This window comes from Octodon degus, unplaced genomic scaffold (genome assembly GCF_000260255.1).
Source record: "Octodon degus isolate 3935 unplaced genomic scaffold, OctDeg1.0 scaffold00038, whole genome shotgun sequence".
NCBI lineage: Eukaryota > Metazoa > Chordata > Mammalia > Rodentia > Octodontidae > Octodon > Octodon degus.
This window is the reverse complement of record NW_004524614.1, coordinates 8,494,194-8,522,177: the sequence shown is the minus strand read 5'-3', so window position 1 is coordinate 8,522,177 and position 27,984 is coordinate 8,494,194. Positions and strand designations below refer to the sequence as shown.

The following is a 27,984-nucleotide window of genomic DNA, read 5'->3' as shown; positions in this document are numbered from 1 at the left end:
AATGCCAGCGGGAATAAAAAGCAATCCACTCCTGACGTTTGGGTGATTGCATTTCAGCAAATCATATGTCAACTGACAAGCTCTCCTTGCATGGGCTGCATAGTTTTGCTTTCATGAGACCCAGAGCTGTTACGTGCACTAAAACAAATCCATCGGACCTAGGAACCTGTAATACCAAAGGACAAATTCAATGCCAAGACTTCCCAGGTCATGGTCTCCCCAATCATTCTGAGGATGCAAAGCTTATACTATAAAATATAGTGCACTGTCAGATGAATAAAGGATGTATATTGTTTAAAGACATTCAGAAATCTATGACCACGTAGCACAGCAAGCAAAGAAAATAAAATGCCATGGGTGGCTTAAAGTTCAGTTTTGGTCAACATTTTCAATAATCTTCCCCAGCTCTAAACCATAAAAAAGAATTTTTTCTCTGTAGAGCTGCTCATGGATGGCATTTCACTTCCTCTTTCTGTTTAGAGAGGGACTAAGACATAAAGGCAAGAAAAGAGGCTGAAGCAATGAAGTAAGCATTGGACAACTGACAGGTTAATCTTTATCTCGGAGTGTACACATGCACACTATAACAGGGCAACTTGGCAAGGTGCTCAGGAGGGACAACTACCTGGAGGGTGGGATAGGATGTGGACCTGGACAAAGGGCTAGAGAGAGGCGAGCACAGAACTGCAGGAGTTTAAAGCACAGTCTGGTTTGAATTCCCAGGGATGCCCTTTGTGGGTGTCCCTGACATTTCTGTATTGCTCCTGCCCATGAAAGGAAATACAGGGGGAAAATGGGCAACAAATTAGGTAAACGTATTTTTAAAGGAACTAGCAAGAAAAGGAGAAAAACCAAGGAGTGCACAGACTGAGCCCTTCTTTCATAATTTGACTTATACCAGATAGCAATGGCACTCCGAAATCTATTTTTAAAAGAAAGGTGTGTGTGTGTGTGTGTGTGTGTGTGTGTGTGTGTGTGTGTGTGTTGGGGAATATCAGTCTGAAATACATTTCACTTACAAAATACACGTTTATTCTTCTGTCCCATCCAACAGCTATAATATACCTAGGACGACAACAGAATTTTGCATTTCCATATTGAAATGTTTCATGTTTCATTTTTTGTGTGGAATTAATATTCGGTTTAGTTTAAACCATGTAATAAATGAAGAGAGTAAGAATACAAGCTCTTTTATTTCTTATGAATTATGAGAGGAAACGCACTTTGACAGGCTAGGGTCAGCGTTTTAAGGGGTACTTCAGGGATCAGGAGACAGAATCACCTCAGCCCACCCCATTCTGTATATTACAGAGACTCTTCCACAGAGCTGCCTTCCTAATGGTTACCTGATCTAAGGAGTACGGCTGACCAATGAGGCAAGGGTGTGCACAGAAACTGATCAAAAATCACTTCACCCTTTTAGCATGCAGGAGGGAATACTGAGCTTCTGTTCTATGATGTATGGTGGTTGAGCTTAATTGCTCCAGGATCTGATTTTTTTCCTTAATCAAGCATTTGGTGGGGAGTTGCAGAACCTTCCATCTCTGTTTCTAAAAAGTTGTTAAAATTTTAAAGAATGTTCCAATATTCTAGAGAGATCCTAATTGCTTAAATCGCTCTGAGGAAATAATTGGGGTTCTCAGGAATACTTGGACGCATTTTCTTCTAGGGAATTCCCCACATCCTTTCCATGCATCCCTGCATGACAAACTTTGTGTCAAAAAATAAATCACAAAACACCCCACGAAATACAATCTCTCTCATATCCAAACTAAATATAACTCACTTTTTTTGGTTCACTTCCATGTAGGTACAATCACAGAGTTCACTTTGTTTTTCATCTAGAAAGATAATATTACCACTTGCAGCAAACACTTTTGCTTGTTAGTTCTTGAATCAGCTTATGTAAATTAACGAATCTAACTGATAGTGAGAGGAATAACTATTTCCTTCCCAGCTTTTAAACCTCAGTTAAAAGTGTTTTAAGCCCAAAGCCGTTGATTTGGGGCACCCTCAGTGTCCTACAGCGCTGGTGCTGCCCTTGTTCAGCTGTGAGAAGAGGCTCAGCTTCTCCTGAGAGCACCCTAACAACATGGCATGTGCTTAGAGAGCAAAGACTGAGCTAGGAAACACAAGCTGCATTGGCCACATGACTTGGATCCTTTTTGTCTCTTACTTGGACTTCATTCATTCCCCTTCATTTGAAGAATGTTTGCATTCCCTGTAGGACTTTTACAGGCCAGAATCAGGGAAATTTAACCAAGAACAGGCACAGCAAGTGAATACACAGTGAACAGCTTGGGTGGGGGTGGATAACAATATCAAGAGGCTTGTGTTTAGTTTGTTGACCTAGATTTTGACTTATGTGATTGTGTCCCTACAGAACCCAGGTCCAGAGTCATTAGGTAACGTGAAAGACCAGAAAAGGAATGTGAGGTTGTTACACAAATCCTAGGTTCTCTCTCTTTGTTTTTTTTTTTGTTTTGTTTTGTTTTTTACATTCACTACAAATGCCTACTATTACAGTAGCATTTTGTAGGAATCACTTAGGAATAGTCCAGTACTACTTGCCTTGCTTCAGGGTATGTAGACAGTGTCCGTTGTTGTAGCTCCATATTTTCAGACAACCATCTCTGCCTCCAGTAATTAACCTAGGAAACAGAGTGTTCCATTGGGGGACGTGACAGGGATGGACCTGCTGAATGAATGAAGGTACTGGAAAGACACATACCTTCTTCCACTGGAGTCAAAAGTCAGACAAGTGATCCCAGCCTGGCCATGAGCCTCAATGAATTCAGATACCTGTCTCCCTGTTTCAAAGTCCCATATTTTCACCATCTACACAAAAAAGTTGAAAACTTGTGACCTAGAGGTATGCGCAATTAAATTAAAGGGAGTTGGCATTTCTAGCTCCATAACTATTACAGATAATTGTACCCTGAAAGCGTATGTATTGAATGTCTTACCTGAATGTATTTATTTACTGGGATTTCCATTACAATTCCACAGGTGGCTTCAACAACAGAAACATACTGTTTTGCAGTCTGGAGGTTACAGACTCAAGATCAAGGTGTCATTAGGGTTGGTTTCTTCTGAAGACTCTCACCTTAGCTTGCGGAGAGCTGCCTCCTCATTGTGCCCTCTTGTGGTCTTTCCTTATGCATAACTTATCTCTTGTGCCCTAATCTCTTATAAGGACACAAATCAGAATAGAATAGTGACTCGAACCATTTAATTTTAACTTACTCACCTCTCTGTTTCTGTTTCTGTCTGTCTCTGTCTCTGTTTCTGTCTCTCTGTCTCTGTCTCTGTCTGTCTCTGTCTCTGTCTCTCTGTCTCTGTCTCTCTGTCTCTGTCTCGCTCTCTCTTTATCTCTCTCTCTGTCTCTGTCTCTGTCTCTCTCTCTCTCTCTCTCTCTCTCTCTCTCTCTCTCTCTCTGGAATGGTACTGAGAATCAAACTCAGGACTTTGTGCTTTTCAGGCAGGTGCTGTGCCCCTAAGCTATATCCTCAGCCCCTTAATTACCTTTCCATAGGACCTGTTCCAAAAGGAAACCCATATACACTGGTGGCGGTGGGACTGTAAATTCAAACAGCAATTATGGAGAATAGTTTGGGGGTTTCTCAGATTAAAAATAGAATCACCATATTATCTAGAAACTCTACTACTTGTACAAAGGAAATGAAATCAATACATCAAAGAGACATCTACACATGTTCATTTAACACTATTCTCAACTGCTGAGATATAGAATGAACTCAAGGGTTCATCAGTCAATGAATGAATGAATGAAATAAAGATATTTATACACACATTCATATTTGCACACACAATGAAATAAAAAGAATGAAATCCTGTGATATGCAATAACATGGGTAGAACTGGAGATCACTATGTTAAGTGAATTAAGTCAGACACAGAAAGACAGGTACCACATGATCTCATCCAAGTGGAATATAAAAAAGTGGATATCATAGAAGCTGAGAGTAGAATGATGAGTTAGTTGTCACTGGGAAGAGTAGGAAAGGTGGAGGGATGGCAAATTGATCAGTTACAGTTAGGAGCAACAAGTTCTGAAGAGTTACTGCATGGTACAGTGACTATAAATATATAATAGTAACATACCATACATTTCAAAAATCTAGAAGATTTTGAATGTTTTCATTAGAAATAAAGGGTCAGTATTTGAGGAGATAGATCTCTTTAGCCTCCCTTAAACTTTGCACAATGTATACATGTATAAAAATGTTGCATTACCCCATCAATGTGTATAGTTAAGCTGTTTTTGTGTATCAGTTAAGAAGAGAAGAGTTCTGTCTCTTAATGCTTTCACATTCTAAAGTGCTGTGGATTAGAGCTTCAATATAAAAATCTGGAGTTATGGAATTCAACCCATAATAGTGAGAACATTGTAAGACTAGAAAAGCACAGGGTACAGCTCTGACCATCTACCTGCAGAGACAATAGATGCAAATTAAATTTTCAGCAGCAACGTATTTTCACCATCAGGGCAAAGATGAATGAGAACAGTGACCTCTTTTGGAGGTGGATGTTTCTTTTGAATGTCCAACCTTAAGACTTCATGCAGTCTAACAAGTTCTAGTTTTACAGTTATTTTCTTTCAGTCCCATGCCTTGAGCAACCTTTGAATGAGGATCCAATCTGAGAGAGCTGAGTGCCATCTTTCATGTCTGGATAAGAGAAGGCGCCACTCCTTTGGAGTAGGCTTTCTGATATATGATATAATCAAATGAACAAATTGTGGTATCATTATATTCATAAGTTTGGACTTCATGAAAATATTGGGCCATACTCTTTCCTCCATAAAGTCAAGTGTGAAGTGTGGTTTGAATGCTCTGGATGATGGTGTCCCCCGAAGACTCTTGTACCTCAGGCTTGATCCCCCATGTAGCAGTGTTCAGCAGTGGGGCCTAGAGTGGTGATTGAAGTCATGAGGTCACTGGCTTCATCAATGGACTAATCAATTGATGAGTTCACAGCTGAATGGGCTGTTAGTGGGAGGTGGGGCTTAACTGGAAGAATAGGTCACTGTGGATGAAAGGTACATCTTTCCCTGGCTCCTTCCTCTCATTCTCAGACTGCCATGAGGTGAGCAGTTTCCCTTCACCCTGCCCTCCTACCATGAAGTTTCTTCCTTGAATCAGCTGATTCTGGAATGAAACCTCTGAAACCATGAGCCAAGTAAACCTTCTCTCCTTTTATGTCTACCAGGCATTTCACCTCCACAGTGAGGAAGAAACTAAGTTGGTTATCAAGTGCCTCCTACAATAATAGGCATGAAAAAAAAATAATAGGCATGAGCCTTCACATCTTCATTCAACATCTCCTTACCACTTACTGCCAGGGAGATATGCTTATGAAATCAAAGTTAAAGAGGCAGATTATGTTGCTATAAGAGCCACAGGGCTAAAGTGTCCATTTTTTTTCCTTTGGCCAGAAATTTCAATGAGGTGAGGATAAGAACACTTCTCAAAGTAGTTGATATCTGAGCTGTGCCTAGAAGAAAAAGAAGTTTTGATGGATCAAGAAGGAAAGTAGAAAAAAATACATGCTAGTTCCAAATGTCTGCTGCCTTGGTGGGGGTGGTGATATAGTGCTAAGCTGTGGTATGGGATGTTGTCTGGGAATGGTCAGAAAGAGGGTGAGATCTGCTTGAGTTAGGAAGGGAAGAAAAATTTCACTAGCAAATGGGATCTGAGTGGGACCTGGAAGGATCTTCAGGTGTGTATAGGAATAGTGAAGGAGGCAGGAAAATTCCTAAATGGAGATGAGAAAAGATGGAGAAAGGAATGAGCAAGATGTTGAGAAGATAATATTTTTGGTTTCATAAGAGTGACCAGAGACTCTTATTACCATGGAAGATGAGTATATCCTTATGAGCACAGATTCCAAATAGGCAGCCCTTGCCTTTTGGGAGGTGCAATGAGACTGAGTCATTATAAAAATACTTTTGACCAGCATGGCAAGAACTAATAAATATTAAGTATTTTTAAATACTTAATAAAACTCTTGGGATGAAATGGGGCAAGAACAAGTATGAGGACAGTGGAGTCTCCCTAGAAGAGAGGTGAGAATGAACAGGTGTGAAGATTGTGAAGCAGAACTGTGAAGTAGCATGGGGTATGACCAGAGCTATAATCCCATAGCCAGGAGGGCCTGGCTTTGGAAGGAAGCCAGGAAGGAAGGAAGGCCACATGCTCAGGCTGCTCCTCTGTGCTGCTGTCCAGGCCACTGGTTTAGAAAATGACAAATGAATAAAGTCACACACCGCATAAAGATGTTTCAGTCAAGCATCTACTGCATGCACGAAAGTGGGACCATGAGATTACAATGGAGCTGGACATGTGCTATCCCCTAAGGGTATCATATCCATGTTAATATCCTCATGCCACATATCACTCACATGTGTGGGGTGACACTGATATACATGCACCTACTGTGGTGCCAATTGTGAAAGTTTTGCAATATAGATAAGTGTAGTATAGAAGTTAGTTGTGGTGGCCCATGCCTGTAATCACAGCACTCAGGGCATAGGCAGGAGAATCACTGTGAGTTCGAGGCTCCCCTCAACTACAGAATGAGACCCTGTCTCAAAAAATATGGGTAGTACATGATACTTGATAATGATGATAATTGACTACTACTGGTTTATAACCCATACTTAATTTTTATTTTAGGGTATATTTTTATTTATGGAAAAGCATACTATAAAACAGTATCTCATGTTTTGCTGGCAGCAACTTTAATATCTTGTATTTTCTACTCTGTTGATTATATCTTAGCTCGTGTCCTTGGCTTGATCTTCTGCTATCTTATTCATCATTGTCCTGGAAGGAATAAGCCATAATAGACCTGAGTATGCAGTAGGGTGTACCATCTAGGTTTGTGTAAGTTGTACTCTATTGTGTACACACAGTGCAAAAATATCCAACAGCCCCTTTTCTCAGAATCTATCCCATTGTTAAGTGACATATGGCTACATGAGGAGATTTGAGAACACTAAAACATTTTGAGTGGAATTGGGGTGTGTCTGCCCACTAACACAAGAGCAGAAGATGAGCCACAAGGTGTGCATATTTCCTTTAGTCAACAACCACTGATTATGTCACCCAGCCACTGTGGACAAGGATGTGGACAGCACTGATCCCATAAGCCCCTGGACAAGTGTAAGGGAATGTGGAAGGCTCTGTCTCTTAGCACATGAATTAGAGTTAGAATTTATGAGGGGAAGAGTAATTGTTTTATGCCATACAAGAGACTATAAATGAAATGATACCACCAAAATGGTTCTAAATAGTTCACACTGCAAGCCACTGGAGAAAGTTCCGTTTCAACCATCTTACCCTGTAGAAGAAAGTCCAAACAATTTGAGATAATTAACACAGTTGACCTCAGCCTCCCATTATGCACTTCCAGGGATGGACTGTCCCCAGAAAATACTCCTCAGCTCTAACAGGAGGACAGAGAGGTCCCCACACAAAGACACCACTGACAAAAGAGAAGGAACTGATACTTACGGATGCTTCGGAGCAGCTGACCACATGCCTGAAGGCTGGGTTGTACCTGCAGCACAGCACAGGCTCTTGATGGGAAAGCACCAGGTGGGGTTCTGGGGAAGGTCTTGTTCATGCAAAACAGAGATAGTGATAGCCTGAGCGGCTTGCATGACATGGATACCCAGAAGGGTACATCTGCTACTCTGTGACGGAATAGCCGAGAAGATAGGCTGTGGGGACTGGGATCCTGGGAAAGTTGCTTAACTGCTCAAAATGCCAACTTTATTATCTATAAAATAGGAGTAATATCTACTCCAAAGGATTGTTTAGAGGATCAAATGAGAAACCACACAACAGCATCAACACAGAACATCGCATACATAGCTGGTGAGTATAGTGACTGCTAAATAAGAACATTGAGAGCCCACATCTCCTCTTTAGGGCAGGGGAAATGTGATTCTGCCAGATTACATAATGGATCTTCTCCACAGTAATTTAGATTTTTCCCCAAATAAGTATAAATAGAGTAGCCCAGGAAGACACCGCACTTCCTGCTCCCAGGGGGACAAGGTTAGCCAGAACCTGGGAAGCCATGAGAGGTGACTTCCACAGCTGTCCAGATGTGAAGGGCACACCTGAGCAACCAGAACCTTGCCTAGTGAGCTGTTATGGAGCTCAGCCCACAGAGACCTTGGGGTCTGTGGTGGACCGCCTGGACGACTACCCTTGAAAGAAGAGCAATCGTCTCCATTTTGGCTAACCCTGGCCCTGTTTCCATGGATTGATATGTACAGAGCTGGCTCAGATATTTTCTTATCCTCTCCAATGGTTTTAAATCATGCAAATGGGTCTAGCTGAGGTGCTGGTGTGTAGTCTTTGAAGCAAGGCAACAGGTTAGTGAAGCCCACTTACAGCTCCCAATAGCCAGTAGAGGCTAGGCTGTGTGTAGCTATGCTGTCACCTGGGATTGAGCCTGGAGAAAGGCACCTTAATATCTCGAGGCCTGAAACATTACACATCAAAGCTGAAGCAGTGACCCTAAAACATTAGACGCTGGCCCATTGTGTTACGCAGATGACTCTTCCTGCGTATCTTTCTCTCTGCATATTGCGAAGGTCATTTCAGGCCTCCTACCTAGCCCAGCTCTCTGAACTACTTCGTGCCATTCTCACAGTGGTCACTCGTTCTGGAGTTACTCTCCTTTTCACAAATTAATAAAACTTACATTTGGCCATGGCTCAAGGCCTTTGTTTTGCTTAGTCATCATAGTAGCTGGACTTTGGGCTCCCTTGGCTCCCCACAAGTACAAATATACCTTGGTGTTTTCATTCTTGCTGTGTGCTGCACTGGAAGTGATAGGTTGGAATTAATTTACTAAGTTCAAATAATTTTCCCATGGGATTACAAATGTGGATTTTTCTGGACTGTGACAAGGTCTAGAAATGTTTTCTACAGGGGTTAAGCAACTCAATCTCATTGGCATAAGTTCTTCATCTATGTAATAGAATCCTCATAGAAATTTTCTGAGGAATAAGGAGGGGTCTATTAGTTACATTTCACTCATTGCTGGGACAAAATACCTAGTACCCAAAATTAAAGAAAGAAAGGTTTATTTAGCTCACAGTTTGTGGAGGTTTCAGTCCATAATCAGCTGGCTCCAAGGCAGGGTGGTGTGGCACAAGGGTAATAGTTCAAGAAGCAAAAACAACAAAAGCAAAAAGGGGCAAAAAGACAAAAGGGAGGAGAAAGCCTCTTCCTTCCTTATATTGTATGCAGATTACTTGCCCTCAGATAGGCATACTGAGGCCACTTCATCTTGGTTAAGGATGTTTACAAAGTGAGGCTCTGCCCCCCTGCCCATAAATCAGTTAAACTTGTAACCTTTTCAAGTTGACACAAAGAACAGCATCCTAGAGCAGTAAGGCCACGTCCTCTACACCCTAGGATGTAGAACTGCTGAGTTACTTAGTTAAGTTTCTAGACTTCTCAAGTTAGCACAGTATATCAATCATACCAGGAGACACACATAAATGTCTGGAGGAGCTCAACATGGAGTGGATACTTAATACAGATTGGATTTTTTTTTAATTTTTTAAGGAAGGGTCTACAGGGTGTTCAGGGTATCACTATTAGATCAAACTCACAGTGATTTGCCTGTTTACAGCCCCCCAAGAGCTGGGTTTACAGGCACGTGCCACCATGCCCAGTCTCAATTGCTGTCTCAGTGTGCCCCAGGAGCTGAGTTATTTGGCCAGCCCAGAGTGTTGGTTCTGTGTGTCAGTGTGCTGTCATCTTTTCTGTTGTCACTCTGCTAAGCTCTGCTAAGTGTAGCCTTAAGGCACAGCTCCCAGAGAGCAATGAGCCTCTGACATAGCTAAAGCATGAGTGTCCAGAAGTTTCTTTGAGGAGGAGCAGGTTTCCACCTAGGGATGTGGAGAACTTCCCTATGAACCTGGGCTTTGCAAAGTAAAGTTGCAGCGTGGCCTCGGTGGGAGGATAAAGGAGGGCTATGGAGAACCAAGGACAAAGAAAAAGTTCTGGGCATGTTTGCCAGCCTCATTTTTTTCTCAACCTTGGGAAGAAGAGCTGACTGCCCTACTTCACAGATAAGCATTGAATAACTCAATCCAAGTCACATAGCTCCTGAGTGACAGCAGGGATGAGGAGTAGGCTGGGATGGGGGGACATTTTCTGTCACTTACCTGCTGGCATGAAAGATTGAGGCTGTATTTGCCAGGAAGTGGAATTTCACTTGCTTCACCCCAAAAGAAATCAATCAAGCAAGCTGTTTGTTTTACATAATGCTATCATGTAGAACAAACAGCACTTTGATTGACTGAAGCTTCTGTTTTCAGCTGGTTGTTTTGGCATCTTGAATAAGGAGCCCAAGATTGTTTCCTAGCCTGACCAGCAATCATGTGTCAGTCACTCTGCCTGGGCACCTCTCCTGTTCCACACAAGCCCCCAAAGCAGATTAGGAAGGGCATGGTGACCACCAGCCAGCACCTCACATTCTAGACTTCTCCATGGAATTCTGATGTATGAAAAAGGATTACTTTTCTATAAGGCTAATTTTGACCTGTGATTTGATTGTTGAGTACAATAAATATATTTGAGACTCCTCCTATGCCTATATCAGAAACTAAGAAAACATATCCGTGAGGTCATCTTTGTGATCTCTGGCTCAGAAAACAGTTGCCAGTATGAAACAGATAGGATTTGAAATATAACTGTGACTTTCCTGCAACCTTGTCTTGGATCATGTTTACTGACTTTGAATTTGTGGTGTTGCTAAACACCAAGGGGAAAAGCTGCTGATGGGCAAGAAAGAATGAATTCATGTTGATGCATAAGGGGAGATAACAGGGAAATATGAATGAACCACATTTGCACCATGAGCTGGCTTCAACGATATCTGTGCTTTGGGAATACAGAAAGTCTTGATTCTTAAAGCCCAACTGGGGAGCCCTGCCACCAGGTTAGCAGAGCAGAGAAGAGTTCTTGCCCTGTAGAGCCTGAGAGAAGGGTTAAGACTTATCTCACAGCCACTGGCCTCTTAGGATGGTCTGAGGCAAGCCTTCTTTGCAGGATCTGGAGAAATAAGACTACAATGTGTCTTTTATTGTGTGATTTTTCTAACTACAGGTTTTCTTTCCCTTTTGATGTCTTGGACAGCTTTGTTGTCACAGTGAAAGGAGCAGTTGCAGGGAGAGTTCTAGGGACTGGGCAACCAGAGACAGGGGCACTCGTCCCAGCTCTGCCCCAGTTCTGCCCTGAGATAGTGCATTCCTTTCTCTAGACCACTGCTTGCTCATCTTCAGGGATGGAATTTTTGGACTTGCTGGTACATGGCAGACAGAACTCTAACACTTCAGGAAGACTGGTCAGTCTCCGCCCACACAGGGCAGAGATAGACAGCTGGGGCTAACATTAGTGCTACGTGGCCTCTCTGAGCACAAAAGGGTAGGCAGGCAGGTACCTATATTCCTTGTAGAGGACAACAGGGCACATGGCCTGACAAAGGAGTGCCAAGGAAACAGGGTTTTCAGGTACAGAGGGATCAAGGAGACATGGGTCTCCAGGCATAAAAATGCCTGGACACTGAGGACCTGGGTAGGAGACGCCCACTGAGGGCCTCCTATATAGACCCAGCTGATCTCGTAGGAATGTGCCATCCTTACCTGGCTATCCTGCCTTCCAGGTCCAGGGCACAAGGTATGACTGAGATAGTGTATTCCTTTCTCTAGGCCTCTGCTTGCTCATCTTCAGGGTTGGAATTTCGGAACATGTTGGTACATGGCAGAGGTGTGACTAACCCTACCTGGGGGGTGTCTCTACTCAACAGTGCTGATCAGGTTGATGCCTTTAGACAGCCTAAGCTGCACTGACTTAGTACAGTTTTGAGAAGTTTACTCCAGGGTGAGTGCTGGTGGCTGGACTAGGCCTAAGGGGTTAATGAGGTTGACTATATAGCCTTTTTGACATTCTAGGAAGATGATGCTGGAGCAACTAGTAGAAAACATTACAGACAGCTACCCAAATAGAAGCTGCAAGCTAGAGACACAGGATTTGTAGCTTGGCAACCTGCACAGAGAATCCAGCTGTAGAGCATGAAGAAGGCTACCCCAGCCACGTGGCTCTACCGAACCCTCTAGGGTGCTGAGAGTGTGGAGCCAAGGAAACAGACAGCCACATACCTTAGTCTCAGGTGCAGCAGAGCCATGGTGTTGGTGGCCACACACAGAACTTGGGGTCCTGGGAGGTAGAGGCAGGCTGTAAGCTCTCCCTTAATGCCACTGGCTTTGGAGGAAGCTGTGAACAAGCAGCTATACATTTCTAGATCCCAGATCTGAGGAGGAAATGGGACAAACAATAAGCGTTGAACCTGCTGGATGGGGTTTTCCAGGTGGCTGTCTGTTGTGAGAATTGCTTTGGCTTGATTGGGTTTAAATGCTGCCATATACCCAGCCACCAAAGGAAATGTTTTGCAAGGTGTGCCTTTTCTTTTGTGTGTAAGGGAGGCAGACAGTGAGGTCTGCATTCCTGATGCCTATATCATATTGAAGCTGCTCAAAAAAGGATACACCTACAGTAATGTCACTCTGGGGCTATGATTTATTCCCCCCTCCAAGGAGATGACTGATTGAATCTGTTTCTATGAACTTAACTTTCACAGTGGTGCTAACACAATGAATCTGATTTGTGGCATAGGACTGACTTTGTCTCCACTCTTAGTGCAGATCCTCAAAACTAGTGCCTAGAATTCAGAGTCGTTGTTGGTTGGGAACACATATCCAGAGACCACTTGCCTGAGTTGAAATCCCAGGGCTAACAACTAATGGGTGTGTGGTCTTGGGCAAGTTCCTATCCTCTCATTTGTTTAGTTCTTCATTTATACAATGGGAAAATAAGAACCATGCCTTCCTTATAGAGTTGTTTTAAGAAGTTTTAAAAATTAATAAACGAGTGCTTAGGATAGTGTTTAGACCATGATGATTCTGTACACAATTATAAGGATAACGTTATTGCTAATCATTTACCATGACAGGCATGCAAATTGCTTCAGGGTTCTTGCATTGCCTTAGCATAGTGTGACCTGGTGAGGGACATGAAGGAGCAGATGGGCCAAGCACAGAACTGAGAATTCACGGTGGCACACATTGTTTTATTCATGCTTTGCTTTGGGTTGAATTCTTTCCCTCATTCATGTATTGAATAATCCTAGTATCTCAGAATGGGTTTTTATTTGGAAATAGAGTCATTGCAGGTGCACTTATTTAAGATGACTTTTTTTTTCAGTACCAGGAATTGAACTCAGGACACTGCACTTGCCAGGCACTTATTCTACTGATCTATCTCCCCAGGCCTTATTTAAGATGAGACTACAGAAGAGTAGGCTGGGGCCCTAAGCCAGTGTGACCCATACCTTTTTAATTCTTTTAATGTCATTTTAAGAAGGAGAATTTGGAGTAGATGCACAGAAGGAGAATGTCACATGAAGCTGAAGGCAGAGACCAATGTGATGCATCTACAAAGCAAAGCATGCCACAGATTGCCAGTAACCTATCAGAAGCAAGGGAAGGGAACCAGAAACAACACACTTGGCACTTAGGACATGGAGATACCAATTCACTGACACCTCACCTCAGACTTCCAGCCTCCAGACTTTGAGGCAACACCTTTCCACTGGGAAACCCACCTAGTCTGTGGTATCTTATGACACTCTATTAGCTTCCTACCAGTATAAATACCTATGAAAATCAGTTCATGAACAGAAAAGTCTCATTTCAGCCCACAGGCTTGGAGGTCCTGGTCCATGATCAGTTAGCCAGTTGCTTTGAGATCTATGGTTGGCAGTACATCATGGCAAAAGTGTGTGGCTGAGCAAAGCAAAGCAAGGAGGAGCTGGTGTCCCACAGTCTTTTTTGAGGGCATACTGACAATGATGTACAGGTGCCACCTCTCTCTGGCAACAGCAGGCTGAGGACTAACCCTTCAACATGTGTACTGCTGAGGGAAATCTGAGATCTCTTAACATAATCCTAGCAAAGTGATGCTCTTTTAAAGCAGCTCTGGCAGGCAGGCATTATTTATGTCTTTAATAACTTGCCCAAATTGATGGAGTGACCATAGTAAGCAGCTAAGCCAGGAATCAACCTCAGGCCTGTTTCCCTCTGGAGCAGAAAGAGAAGATGAGAGTGGGTGGATGTACTTTGACAGGGTTTCTTCCCTTCTGTGGAGTCTCTAGGAAACAAATTAGTGCTGATGAGATTTGAAACTTTGCCTCTTAAGCCAGACTCTAATTTGCCTTATTTATACTCTATGTTTATTTCTCATTAGCTTTTCTCAGCAGTTAGCAAATTGATTGTGAAATTTCTAACTTGTCTTTTTATTTGTGCTTTTAGGCATGACATCAAGGAGGGGAGTTTTGCCTCTTGGGAGGTCAGCATGGGGGCTGTAGTAGTAACTCAAAGTAAAATAATCCTACAGAGAAAGCAGCCCAGAGGACTGCCTGCCCAAGGACCTCTTTCCTTACTGTAATGTTGATTTATTAGAAGTTGCTTATTTTCCTGGACACAAAAGTAACATACACAACCGTTGTCAGTTATATCTCCATGGGAATCCATTTATGTGTTGATTTCTTCTCACAGTGTTATGGTTGGCTATATGTTCCCCAAAAGGCCCATTGTGCAGAAGGTTTGCTTGCTGATGGGCTTTTTGGAAGTGATTGCATCGTGAGATCTTTAACTTCAGTAAATGGATTAATTAATTGATGAAACATAATATAATGACATTATTAGAAGGTGATGGAATAGGAGGTGGGTCTTACTTGAGAGGATTGGATTATGGAGGCATGAACTTGAAGACCACATCTGATTTCTAGCACCCTCTGCTGTGGTTCTCTCTCTGTCTGTTTTTGGCCACCACAAGGTGAATAGCTCTGGTCTACCAGGCCATCCTGCCATGATGGTCTGTCTCATTCTAATTCCCAAATAATGGAGTCTGCTGACCAATGACTAAAGCCTCTGAAACTGTGGGCTAAAATAAGTATTTTGTGCTTTAAATTGTTTTCCTTAGGTGGTTTGTCATGGTAATAAGAAGTTAATACACACTATATGACATGGGTTCTATAGTTTGAATGTGTTCCCAAAAGCTCATATTGTAAACTTCTTATTCCAATTTACGTATTAATGAAGTGATGGTTTTTGCGAAGCAATGAGATCATAAAGATGGAGCCCCCATCATGGCATTAGTAGCTTGGTTAGAAAAGTAATCCACGCCAGCATGCTTGCCATACCTCATCATATGGCGCCCTTCCCTATGTTGTGAAGCAGCACAAGAATCTTACTAGAGGCTTCATGCTTCACTCTTGAACTTGGCATTAGGTGACTGAAGGACGAAGATTTGGATGAGGAGCAGGGGCACACAGTTAATATTGGGTCTGGGAAGGGTGATTTCATTAAGATTCTGTACAGGTGTGCCTGCCAAGATCCAAGAGGGAAACAGTGGGGAGATACTCCTCATACTAAAGCCAAGGTTGATTCACCAAATTGACACCAAATCTTTCAAATAAAAATAATTATCACAAACTGGGCGTCACTGACTTATCTGCGGTCAGCCTAGCCTTCTCTTTTCTTTCTTTTTTTTTCTCCTAAAGGTTTTCTTTCTGACTGAAGACAACAGGCATGGGGCCTACATCTTCCAGTCTGTGTCCTTCTCTCAGGTTTTTCTGTCTGGAGCTGGTGATATATTGGAGTTGGGATATGGGCTCAGAGCTTTGGGTGTCTATATTCCCTACCATTTGGAAGGAGAAACACTTCCTACAGTAGGAGCTGATGAGCCCAATATGTACCAAGGAATAAAAGTGAGAAGAATAGGAAAAAAGATCCAGCTCTGAATTCAACTGTTCACTATGTTGATGTCCAACGACCTGATTTTATTTATTAATTATTTTATTTTATTTATTTAGCACAGGGCCTCACTACACATATCGGACTCGTAGTGATCCTCTTGTTTTTAGCCTTCCAAGTGCTGGGATTACAGGTGCACACCGCTACACCTAGTCTCAGTTGCATCTCAGTGATTTCCTGGGGCGGGGTTGGCACACCACACCAGGGATCAAACCCTAGTCCCTGTGCCTTCCTAAGCAGGTGCTTTAGTCCACTGAGCTATCTGGCCAGCCCTTGACCTGATTTCAATCACCATCAAATTTCACTTCATAGTTTCACCTATTTGAGTTAAGATTGTGTCTTTCAAGCTCAGCAAGTCTTACATGGCAACAGTACTCTGTACTGAGTACAGTTTATATATTTCCTTTGATGAACATGGCTGCCTTGCACAGTGGATCTTTCTCTCATGTTAGAGAAGAGTGATCATTTTCCAAAATATTTAAATTGTTTAGTTCAGCATACAAGTCTATCTAGCTAATAATTTCAGAGTTTATACTCAAGGTTATATGTCTCCAAACCTTTCTGTATCCCTTCCCATGCTTTCTGTTCTACATTCATGCTTCTTTGTTAAAACATAAAGTTGTTTTAGGGAAATAACTGCCAAAGTAAAGTATTTCCAGTTTCTCAGTCACCTGGGCTGGTCATGAACTCAGCAATGAGACTAGGACAGAAAGTGACATGTGTGATTTCTGGCTAGAATTTTTAAGAGGTAAGTGTGGCTTCTTTTTTTGCACTCTTCTTGCATGTGGATGAAGAAGTCTCTGGGGCCTAAAGTGAGGTAAAGCCTCCAGCGGGAGAGAGACTGGCCCTTGAATGGGAGGAAAAGTTCCCACTCACCAGACTACTGGCACTGTTGATAGAAATACATTTTTTATTGTTCTAGCCTACAGACAACATAGAATGTATTTCTTATAGCGGAAAACCTGACATGCACTAGTGCTGTCTTCTATCCAAGAATAACTTTCCTACCATGCTAATTCCAGTCAACACAAAGCAGCCTTCTTTGTGGTTTTCAATGCTAAATTTACAAAAATAACAAGTGAAAAATAAAATCTGAATCTGTCACTTTCTTCTCCTTTACAGAAAGCCAGAAACCAGCAGACTCTTGAAATGTTTTGTGTGTCCCTGTGATTTGGAGGAGTAAAATATTTGGGCTGAAAATCAGTTCAAAGAAAGAAGACTATCTGATCAAGCATGCTAGAAATCTAGCTGTTTGGCTCCTAGTTGATTAGTTTTTATTTGATAGGAATAATGTATTCTGAAATAACTCACACACCATATTTCCAAGCTAGGATTTCAATATATTTTAAACACACATTGGGAAGTGATTCAATATGTCTGAATCATCACAGGCAAAATGCTAATCTTGTAATCATGAGTTTAGATTGGAAGAAAATAGAGAGGCACAGGAAAAGAAAATAGGATGGAAGGCATGTCCCCATACACAGGATTATGATTATCTGAGGACTGCAAGTGTTGAATTTAAAAAAAAGCTCATTAAAAATATGAAGTCACCAACTTAGTGACTTTGGATGAATTTGATTTTCCACATAAATCAAAACTAAAGCTTATAAATCTTACCATTTTAATCAAGTTTACTCAAAGGAGTGAATTAAATTTGGGCTCTGGCTATATCACTAACTGTGATTTCAATCCCTGGTTTTACATAAAATATCCTCATCATCATAAGATGGATTCCAAACTCATTACATAGAAGTCATATTGGACCCACAAGAATGAAAATCCCAGTGTATCACAGTGCTCTGGAAGTCAGTATTTGAAGGTGATTATTCACCTTTACACACTCATCCAGTCCATGATTTAAATTTTCGTCTAAGTACTAATGACTCCCAAGTCGTGTCTCTAGCCCTAGCATGTTTTCTGAACATAGGACAACTCTATCCAACACATTCTCAACGAGATCCTTAGTATTAAGCCTTTCTCACTTACCATATCCCCTACCCCAGCTTTTGGATCAGATTCCAAACCTTGAGATTATCTTTAACTTTTCTGTTGATCTGCCTTCTTTAAAAAACAGCTTTACTGAGGTAAAGTTCATACCTTGCATTGGAAATGCAAGTTTCCAATATGTGCTATTCAGTGGTCTTTAGTAGCCATCACGACTACCTAATTTCAGAAATTTCTCCTCCCTGCGCCCCAATCCCACAAAGCCCCATATCTATTAGCAGTCATTCCCTATTGACACTTCACCCCAGTGACACTGCAGCTAAATTACTTTCTGTCACTTTGGTGTGATCTCTTCTTGACATTTCATACAAACATACTCATAAGATACATGACTTTTATGGCTGTTTTCTTCATAGCATGTTTTCAAGGTTAACCACGTTGTATCACATATCAGTGCTTCACTCCTTTTCGATCTTGAGTAGTGTTCATTGCGCAGATGTACCACGTCCTGTGCACCGATGTTGCTCTGAGCATTTATGTATATTCTTCTTGGGTGAGTGAAAATTTTCAATTCTCTTGGGTATATTCCTGGGCATGGAATTGCTGGATCATATGTTTAACATTTAAGAGCTGCCAAAATGTTTGCCAACATAACCATACCATTTTAATTTCCTACTAGCAAAGTTCCAATTTCTTCTCATCTTTTCAACATTTACTATTTTATATCTTTTCATGGTAGCTCTCCTAATGGGTATAGAGTAGTATTTTATTGTGGTTCGGCTTTGCATTTCCCTGTAATTAGTGATGTCTAGCATCTTGTTATGCTCTTCTTGACCACATGATTGTTCAAATCCCTTGTCCATTTTAAAATTGAACTATTTTTATTTTTACTGTACAGAATCAACAATTTCTTCTATTTTGAGGCAGATAGACGATTTGCAATATTTTGTCATCTTATGTAGGCTCTCCATTTATTTTATTAATGTTATCCTCTAAAGAACATAAGTTTCTAGTTTTGATGAAGCCTAACTTATGTATTTTATTTATTTGTTTCTTATGCTTTGAGTGTCATACCTAGAACCATTGGTTAAGCAGAGGTTTTTATTCCTACAAAACTTCTAAGAATCTTATAGTTTAGGACTTACACTTTGTTTATAATCCACTTGAGTTAATTCCTTGTAGATGGTGTGAGGTAGTGGTCCAGGTTCCTTGTTTCTTATGTGAGTAGTCAGATAATCCAGCAGAATTTATTGAAGATATTATTCTTCCCCCCATAGAACAGTATTACTTTCTTGTGAAAAGTTAAATGTCTATAAATGTGAGGGTTTATTTCTTGATTCTCACCTATTTCTTAATCTTCTATAGCACAATATATCTGACTGTATGCCATTATCATACTATTATTTACAGCAGTTTTGTAGTAAGTTGTGAAATTGGAAAGTATGGCTCCTTCAATTTTATTCTTCTTTCACAAGATTGTTTTAGCTGTCCTGGGTCCCTTGCATTCCTACTGGAATCTCTCTATCAAGTTTTCAAGTTTTGCCGACAGAGGCAAACGAGGTTTCCACAGAGAGTGTATTGAATCTGTAGGCCAATTTACAAAGCAGTGGCGTCCTAACATTAAATACTCCAAACCACCAGAACAGGCTATCTTTCCATTTATTTATGACTTCTTTGTAATTTCAACGATGTTTTCTATTTCACAGAGTATAATTTTTTGTTTTAATTTCTGTATCTATTGAAATAATCCTATTTTTTGAATCTTTTATTCTGTTAGTATGGTTTACTGCGTTGATTTCCATGTTGAACCACCTTCCATTCCTGGGCTAAATTCTACGAGGTCATATGACAGAATTCTTGTTAAATGTTGCTGGGTTCAGTTTGTTAGTATTTTACATTTATATTCATGAAACATTAGCTTAGAGTTTCTTTTATTGAAATGTCCTTATCTGTATTTGGCACCAGGGAACTGGGCTCATAGAATGAATCTGGAATGGTCATCCCCACCAAAGTTTGTGAAGGGTTCCTGTTAGTTCTTCTTTTAAGTGTTTAATAAAATCCATCAGCTATGATGTCTGACCTCCATTTTCTTTGTGAGACTTTTTTTGTCTTCAGCATGGGGAATTAAGCCCAGGATCTTTGCACTGGGTTATTTGTACATTTTTTAAATTTTGAGACAGACTTTCACTAAATCAGTGAGTGACTCATGCTGGTCTCTAACTTACGATACTCCTGCCTCAGCTTCCCATCACACCTAGCAACTTGATTCATTAGTAACTCAGTCTCTACTTGTTTATAGGCCTATTCAGAATTTTTCTTTTAAAAATTATTTTTGGAAGTTTTAACAATTTTTATTAGGACATGTTTGCAGTGCAAAATAATTACATTCATTCTGTTACATGTATGTAACACATTTTGATTCTTTTGTTCTCTTTCCCTTCCAGGCTTGTTTCTTAAAAAAGTTTTTGTCAGCATCAGATTAATTGATTAATTTTATAAGTCTTTATAAGTTAATTATTATAAACACAGATTAGTAGCCAGAATAATGGGCAAAAAACCATATAAAACTCCTAAGACAATTGTACTAATTCTAGGTATACTTTTAAATGCACTGACTGTGCTAGATTACGATAATTCTTTTCCTGTCTTTTTTCTTTACTGGCTATCATTTATTTTTTACTCTATTTACACATTAGGTTTCTAATATAAGAGAAGTCATGTGATACTTAAAACTGTTTCTGATTTATCTCGTTTAACACTGTCCTCTCAAGATGCACTGATTGTCCTACAAAGAGCTCAGGCTTTATCCTTTTTATGGCAGCATAGTATGCCATTATACGCATCACATTGTCTTTAGCCATTCGTCTGTTGATGGATGTATAGGTTGCCTCCAAGACAGAATTTTTTCTTCTTAAGCCAGTTTTGATAGGTTTTCATCTTTTTAGGAATGTGTAAACTGTGTTTAGCGTGCCTGGCTCATGGCATGAAAACTTTTTTTTGGGGGGGGGGTGCTAGGGATTGAACTCAGGACTTTGTGCTTGCCAGGCAAGTGCTTATTCTACTGAGCTATCTCCCCAGCCCCAAAACTGTTTTTAATATTACCTTACAGCCCTTTTTGTTTCTATAAGGTAAGTAGTAATGTCCCATCTTTCACTCTTGATTTTAGTAATTTAAATCTTGTCCTTTCCTCCACTGATCAGTCTGTTAATTTTCTTGACATTTTTAAAGAACTGACTTTTGGTTCTGTTGATTTTCTCTATTGTTCTCTGACTTTCTTTATTTTATTTATTTTTACTCTAGTCTTTTTTAAAAAATTACTCATTTATTTATTTATTTGGTATAGCTTGGACTCACAGTGATTTTCCTGTCTCAGCCTCCCCAGTGCTCTAATTACATGGTGTGCGCTACCTTGCCTGGTTCCAGCAGCTGGCACCGTGGGCCAACCTGCAGTACCAGGTATCAAACCTGGGTCCTTGCGCTTCCAGGCAGGCGCTTAGACCCCTGAGCTATCTCTCCAGCACTCTAATCTTTATTACTTCCTTGACTTTCTTGGTTTAGTTTGGTCTTTTTTTTTTTTTTTCAGATATCTTCATGTGGAAAGTTACGGTGTTGATTTAAAGATTTTTTTGTTTATCCCTATAAATTTCCACCTGAGCTCTGCCTTAGACACACCCCATATATTCCATTATGTCAAGCTTTCCCTTTTCTCTTACTTTGAGAGCCTTCTCTGAAATATCATTATAGCCTGTTGTCTTTACTTTCCATGCATTTTGGAATTCAGGTGGTTTTGGATTTTTAAAGGTCACATAATACATAACCAACCACAATGGGCCCTGTGGCTGCTCAGACACATTTACATTTCTATTACCAAACACATGAATATTAATTCCACGTGGGACAAAGACTGTTAAATAAACTGGAGTCAATTCAGGCTATGCTCCTCTGCCAAATGAAAATGGCTCAACCTTACTAAAAGAGGTCTAGTTATCAGGGCTTTCTGAAGTTTGGAGTTGTGAATGAGGATTGCTGACCTGGGATCCACATCCCCAGCACTGTCTCCAGCCCACTTGCTGCCACCTTGTGCAGACCAGTGTCCTTTCCCGCCCAAGTGGTCTCTGTCCTTGAGCTCTGTCCCCGCTATGCTTGACTAGTAACATTGCAGCAGGAAATTCCTGCTGACATGGAGGCCATACCATGCCACTTCTGTGTGCCTCACATCCCAAAGAGACAAAATGAAATGACAATAAACAGGGGTCCTTCGTAGGCCTGGGTGGCCCTCCACAGTCCGCCTCCCGTGCTGTCCTGCATCTATGCCCACCTTATCTCTTATTTCGTTCCCAGCTCATGGCCTTTGCACTTGTTTTTTGTCTGCCTACAGAACTGATTCTTTTTTTCTTTTTTCAGATGTAGACATAGAGTGTCACCTCATTCCTTCCATGCCTTACCTTAAATGTCACCTTAGTGTGGTCATTCCTAACCTATGCATAGAAAAACAGGAACCAAATTTCCTAGGTCTCTCTGCCTGTTTGCCATTTCACTTGTCACCATCTAATGTATTTATTATTTTATTTATTTATTTTCTGTGTGCTTCCCTCCCAGCTTCAGTTTATAACCTTTATGAAAGCAGGAACTTTTGAGTACTTTACTTGCTACATCTCCTATACCCAAGACACGATTTGGCACAGGGTAGGCACTCAGTCAGTCAGTGGGATGAGCGGATAAATGGATGAGGCCTGCTCCTATGATCACATAGTGAGCCAGTGTGTCCTTTTAGTTTCCTAGGGCTGCCAACCAGTACTGGCTTAGTTAGTTGACTTACCTAGCAGAACTTGGGTTTCCCACAGTTCTAGAGGCAGGAAGCCCCAAATCAAGATGCCAACAGGACCCCCAAGAAGCTCTCTCATGGGTTTGCGAAAGGCAAGGTATCTGTCTTCTTGCTACAATGGTCACTTCTAATTCTGTGATTTTCCTAATCGCTTTCCAAAGATTCCAATCATATGGGATAGGGCCCACCCCAATGACCTCATTTCATGAAACTCTTTCCTTCCTTAAAGACCTTGTATCTAAATTAGCCACATTCTAAGCTCTGAGGGTTAGCATGCCACCAAATAAAATTCAGGCAAGGTGCACAGTTCAACCCACAGTATCTATCAATTGGCCATCTATGCTGCACATGGTCAGGAGTAAATTTATGATTATTACAAACCAGTGACACAGGTCTGCTTGCTAAGGTTCCCACACTGCACTGATTCACTCCTACTTCCCTCCCTTAGGCGTCAGGACAGTCTAGTAGAGAAGGGGGATTGTAAAAGTAAAAGGTAGGTGAAAGCTTGTCAAACTCACTGGAAAAGTAAGTGAAGTGAAACGATAGAGGAAAAAAGTATGTGAGATTTCTTTTTGTACAAAAATAGTTCGCTGTGAAGGTCACAAGATAGCCAAATTTTAGAAATAGAAAGCACCTTTTGTATAAAGAGAGAGGTTAAGGCAAACGAAATGGAACAGTGATATTACTGTCTCTATGAAGGTCATAAATGTTCAGATTATAAGTCCTACAGGTGAGATTTTGGAAAGGCCCCATTTGTTTTGTGTATCACAAAGGATGAGATAACCATTGGTGGAAAGGGACTGCTGCTTCCTGGGGGTTCTCATCTGGCCTCACGTTCCCTTCTCCACCCTCTCCCAACAGGGAGTATTTGGGACAGGGACCATTTGGACAGTGTGTAAGCAGGGTCTTAAATGCTAGAAGACCTGCTTAGCCTCACCCACAGCACCAGGCATAGAAATCTCCCTAAGTGTTGAATTGCCTGCAACACCCTTTCCATGTACGTCACACATGTAAATACCTTGTGAACATCCACCCAGACAAGAAGCCCCAAGTGCTGTCAAATATGAAGGGAATATTTCTGTCTAAAACTATGTTAGAGTTTTTAAGCATCAAACATAAGAAGGAAAAGACCTTAAAGGTGCTGTCGATGGACACGGAAAATATTTTGTTATCCTCAGAAGCTATGTGGATGTAGATCACTGGGGCCATGTGGCTTCTTAGCATACCTGTTGGTTTTCTAGAATGAAAAAGGAAAAGATGAACACAAAGCAGTTCTGTCTTCTATTTCTAAATAAAAATGCAAAACTAAACTTGGCCCAAATTTGGCAGTTCTAGTCTGCCTGAAGGATGGTATTATTTCCCTTTGGAATTCCCTCTGAAATTACACAAGTATATATCTTATGTCATAAAAGGACTAAAGTAAATAATATCCAGTTATCGCAGCAGAATTTGGGGTGAGATGAAGCCTTGGACCCTGTTTTCCCCAGCTGTTAACAATAGCATTCTAAAAGGAATATGTGAGGGAGTGGAGGTGGGATGGGGGTGGGAATAGGGTTCACGACAAGCTGTCACCTTATGCAGACTGCAGTGAAGGGCTTTGTAATATAAGTTAATGAATTCTCAGGGATCACAGTACCTTTGCAAGATCTTAGGTCTGGTGTCATGGAGGGTGAAGAGGGAAGGGAGAGGCAAGGTTGAGGTGAAGGGAGAGAGTGCAGTCTTCACAATTGAATAAGTAAGCAGCTCTCAGCTACTAGACAAATGGGAGTCCAACATGACACTAGTGGGTGGAAAATGATTTTTCTTTCTTATTATGTATCTGGCATTGTGCTGAGTTTTATATGTGGACTATTTCATTTTCAATTTTCATTATTACTGTAGGAGGCGAGTCCCCTTGATATCACCATTAGAAATGAGAGGACTGAAGTTGTAATACTTGGTCAGAGTCACCTGGCTCAATGGTGGCAGGGTTATAACCAGGTCCAGTGTGCTTAACTGCTGCACTGTGCCATCTCAGTGTACTACTGTCCGAATTTTATCTAAAATGTTCCCCAAAAGGTTCATTGTGAACCAGGTATGGTAGCACATGCCTGTAATCCCAGTACTTTGGAAGGCTGAATGAAGAATTGCAAGTTCGAGTGCAGCCACTCAATGACCTACTAAAACACTGTCTCAAACTAAAAAATAAAAACTTGGGTGTGGTGGTACCCTATAATCTCAGCACTTGGGAGGCTGAGGCAAAAGGATCACTGTGAGTTCAAGGCCAGCTTGGGCTACACAGTGAGACCCTGTCTCTAAATAAATAACGTCACATAACATAGCATAACATAATATAACATAAAAAGAGCCTATTCCCAGATCTTTGATTCAACCTCATAATTAGGGTGGCAAATGCTTATTTAGTTGAAGGTTTGGTTATTGGTGGGCTTTTGGAATGTAAGCAGATCATAAAGGATCTAACTTCAATTATGGTTAAATCCACCTAACTTAATGGCATTATGGGAAGGTCATGGAGTTTAGGAGTAGTGTCTTGTTTAGGGGAGGGGATCAGGGGCCATGACCTGGGAGACTGTACTCTGTTCTTATCTCTTCTCTTTGGCTCTGGCTCACTTACCCTTTCTGCTTGCTGGAAGCCACAGGTGAGTTTCTTTGCTGCACCACACCCAGCCATGTGACATGTGTGCTTCACCACTAGCCTACAGTAAGTAGGCTGGTTGGCAGTGGGCTGTGAAACCTCTGAAACCGTGAGCCAAAATGAGCATCTCCCCCTCTAAATTGTTTTCCTCAGGCACTTGTCAGGGCCACAGACAGTTGATGAATATAATTATTGAGGGTACAAGGTGACCTTGTGGGCTCCTGGGAATGCTTGGAAGATCAGCCCAGATAGGAAGCTTGGCCTTTCCTATGAGACTTGTACTTGTCCCTGCATCCTCATTGTCAACACAGGAACATCAGCACCTCATTTCTTATTTTCCTTCCACCTCCAACACTTCTTAGTGGAAATAACAAACCTGCCTTTGAACCCTGACTGCCATTACTTCCAAGAAGTGGCTAAACTTCTCTGAGCTCTTACTTCTGCATTTTCCAGTGGGCTTGATGTGAGGATCAGAGATGGTATATGTATTACACAGTACCTGGGACAAAGTAGGTGCTCGATAGACTGGTAGTTACTGTTGTTGTTAAGGAAGTGCTCCTTGAGCACTGCTCAGCAGGGCCTGTCATGAGAGATTCACGCCTTACTAGAGAGTAGGAGGAGCACTCACTGAGGGAAGAGAGAAACGAACCTCTAATGTTATGCAGTTTGCAACCTGCAGCACCAGGTCTAGACTTTACGGGGCAATCCTTGGCCTCTTAAGTCTGCTACACTTCCCCTTTTATGCCAATTCTGCTATTATTTAGGGATGGCAGAGTTACTAACCTTGATGAGGCTGAACATTCCCGCTGGAGATTTGGGTGCACAGCTGGGGCCATATGAACAAGGTTGACTAAAATACAATGATTCTATAGCAAAATCCCTACTTGCACTCTGTAGCTGATCAAGGTTCATTGCTAAGATAACAGTAATGAGGTTAACAAAATCGCACTGAGACAGGGGCGAACAATGCCTCCATGCTACCTCTTTGTCCTTGCAATGTATTTACATTTTATTTAAGTTTTTAAAAATTATTTATTTATTCATTTGGTACAGGGTCTTTCTAGGCAGCTCAGACTTGTAGTGATCCTCGTGTCTCAGCCTCCCCAGCACTAAGATTACAAGTGTGCACCACCATGCTTTGTTTTGGTGGCCAGCATGGCATTTCTGGGGTTTCAGAGTAGGCATGGCATGTGGTACTGGGGATCAAAGCCAGGTCCTTGCACTTGCCTGGCACTTAGACCGCCATGCTATCTTCTCAGCCCAGTATTTAAATTTTTAATTGTAATTAAGCCCAAAGAATGAGTCTTTAATGGCCACACACAGAACTTTCCCAGGCTGTGTGTATGAGACACTACTTTTAGGGAGTGTTTCTATGCTATTCTAAGTTATCCTACCAGTCCTGCTTTCATGTATTTTAACACATCAGTACACTCTTGGTGGGAGGAGGACAACTTACCCAGGCAGATAAGGATTCCAGGCTCTAATTATTCGATCCATTCCACCTGTGAGCAGCAAATTCTTTCTTCTACAGAAAGAAAATGCCTTGACTCCTTTACGGATGCAAAACACTGTTTGATCACATTCTGCTCGCCTTTGGGGCAATATGCCACCTTTTCTTGTCTTGGCATCTTTTATAACATTTCTTATTTCTTTCATCTTTTGTTTGACATTTGTTGTTCCTGTAGTGCATCCTAAAAATATTCACAGAAAAGCAAAACACAGTTTCACAGTCAATTTACTAACAGGTTGATAATTTTTAAAGGTCCCAGATTCATTTTCAGTGATGATTACTATTTTCTTCTTCTCTCAGGTATTAGACTATAGATAGTGTGAAGAACAAAAAAGGTGTGAATGAGAAAAGCAAAATTTTTTTCCTCCTCCTTTTCTAAAGAGAGACCAAGAATAATCACCTGAGGAACAGATGTAAAAGGAAGAAGACCATTTCACTTTGAGGAAACTAACATATATTAAATCTCAACCCAATGCCAACTCCTCTCCTGAACATTTGAGCCTAACAGAAACAGTAATTCAAGCACACTGACCTCCCAGGTAAGAAAGTGGTTAAGAAACTTATGATCAAGAAAACAGTGAAATCAGGAACCAAACTCAGGACCATATGACTCTAGAACTGGGCCTCATTGAGTTGACCTACCAGTTCCATTCACCTTCCAGACCATTTGCCCTACAGTTATGTTGGTGGATATTTTCCACCAAATGACTTAATGACTTATGAATCTACTGATCAATAGAATAGAAATCACACAGAAACAATCAATGATCTTTTTTTAGATTTAAGACATGAATCCTATTGGTAGATCATTCATGAAGGAAATTCTCAGTACACTTCATCAGTACCTCTTCTGTGTCTACCATGTGGCTTACCCAGATTACTGACATCAGTCATGCCCAGGATGACCATGCCAAAGATGACCATGGTCATAGAGAAAGAAAGCTAAAGAATAATTTGCAGCTTCCCTTCCCACTCCCTTCTCTTTCTCATTGTTTTGTGACTTCAGGTTCACTAAAGAATAATTGGTTTTGTTTGTTTATTTTATTAGGAACTTTGAGAGTTTTAAATATTGGCATTGGGGCTGGGAAGATATCTCAGCCACATAAGCTCCTGCCTGGCAAGTGCAAGGTCCCAAGTTT

The 27,984-nt window shown here is 41.2% G+C and overlaps 1 protein-coding gene across 1 annotated transcript in view; it reads right to left on the bottom strand.

The window, feature by feature from the left end:
* Positions 1–27,984, bottom strand: part of LOC101583765 (WD repeat-containing protein 49-like) — a 77,955-nt gene that overhangs the window by 30,650 nt on the left and 19,321 nt on the right. The window contains exons 4-11 of the mRNA XM_012514713.1: positions 26,792–27,026; positions 23,832–23,937; positions 12,215–12,366; positions 7,539–7,641; positions 2,732–2,838; positions 2,572–2,651; positions 1,787–1,841; positions 1,020–1,065 (exon numbers count right to left, since the gene is read on the bottom strand). Of these exons, the coding sequence (XP_012370167.1) occupies positions 1,020–1,065; positions 1,787–1,841; positions 2,572–2,651; positions 2,732–2,838; positions 7,539–7,641; positions 12,215–12,366; positions 23,832–23,937; positions 26,792–27,026 (884 nt within the window). The remainder of the gene's footprint in view (positions 1–1,019; positions 1,066–1,786; positions 1,842–2,571; positions 2,652–2,731; positions 2,839–7,538; positions 7,642–12,214; positions 12,367–23,831; positions 23,938–26,791; positions 27,027–27,984) is intronic.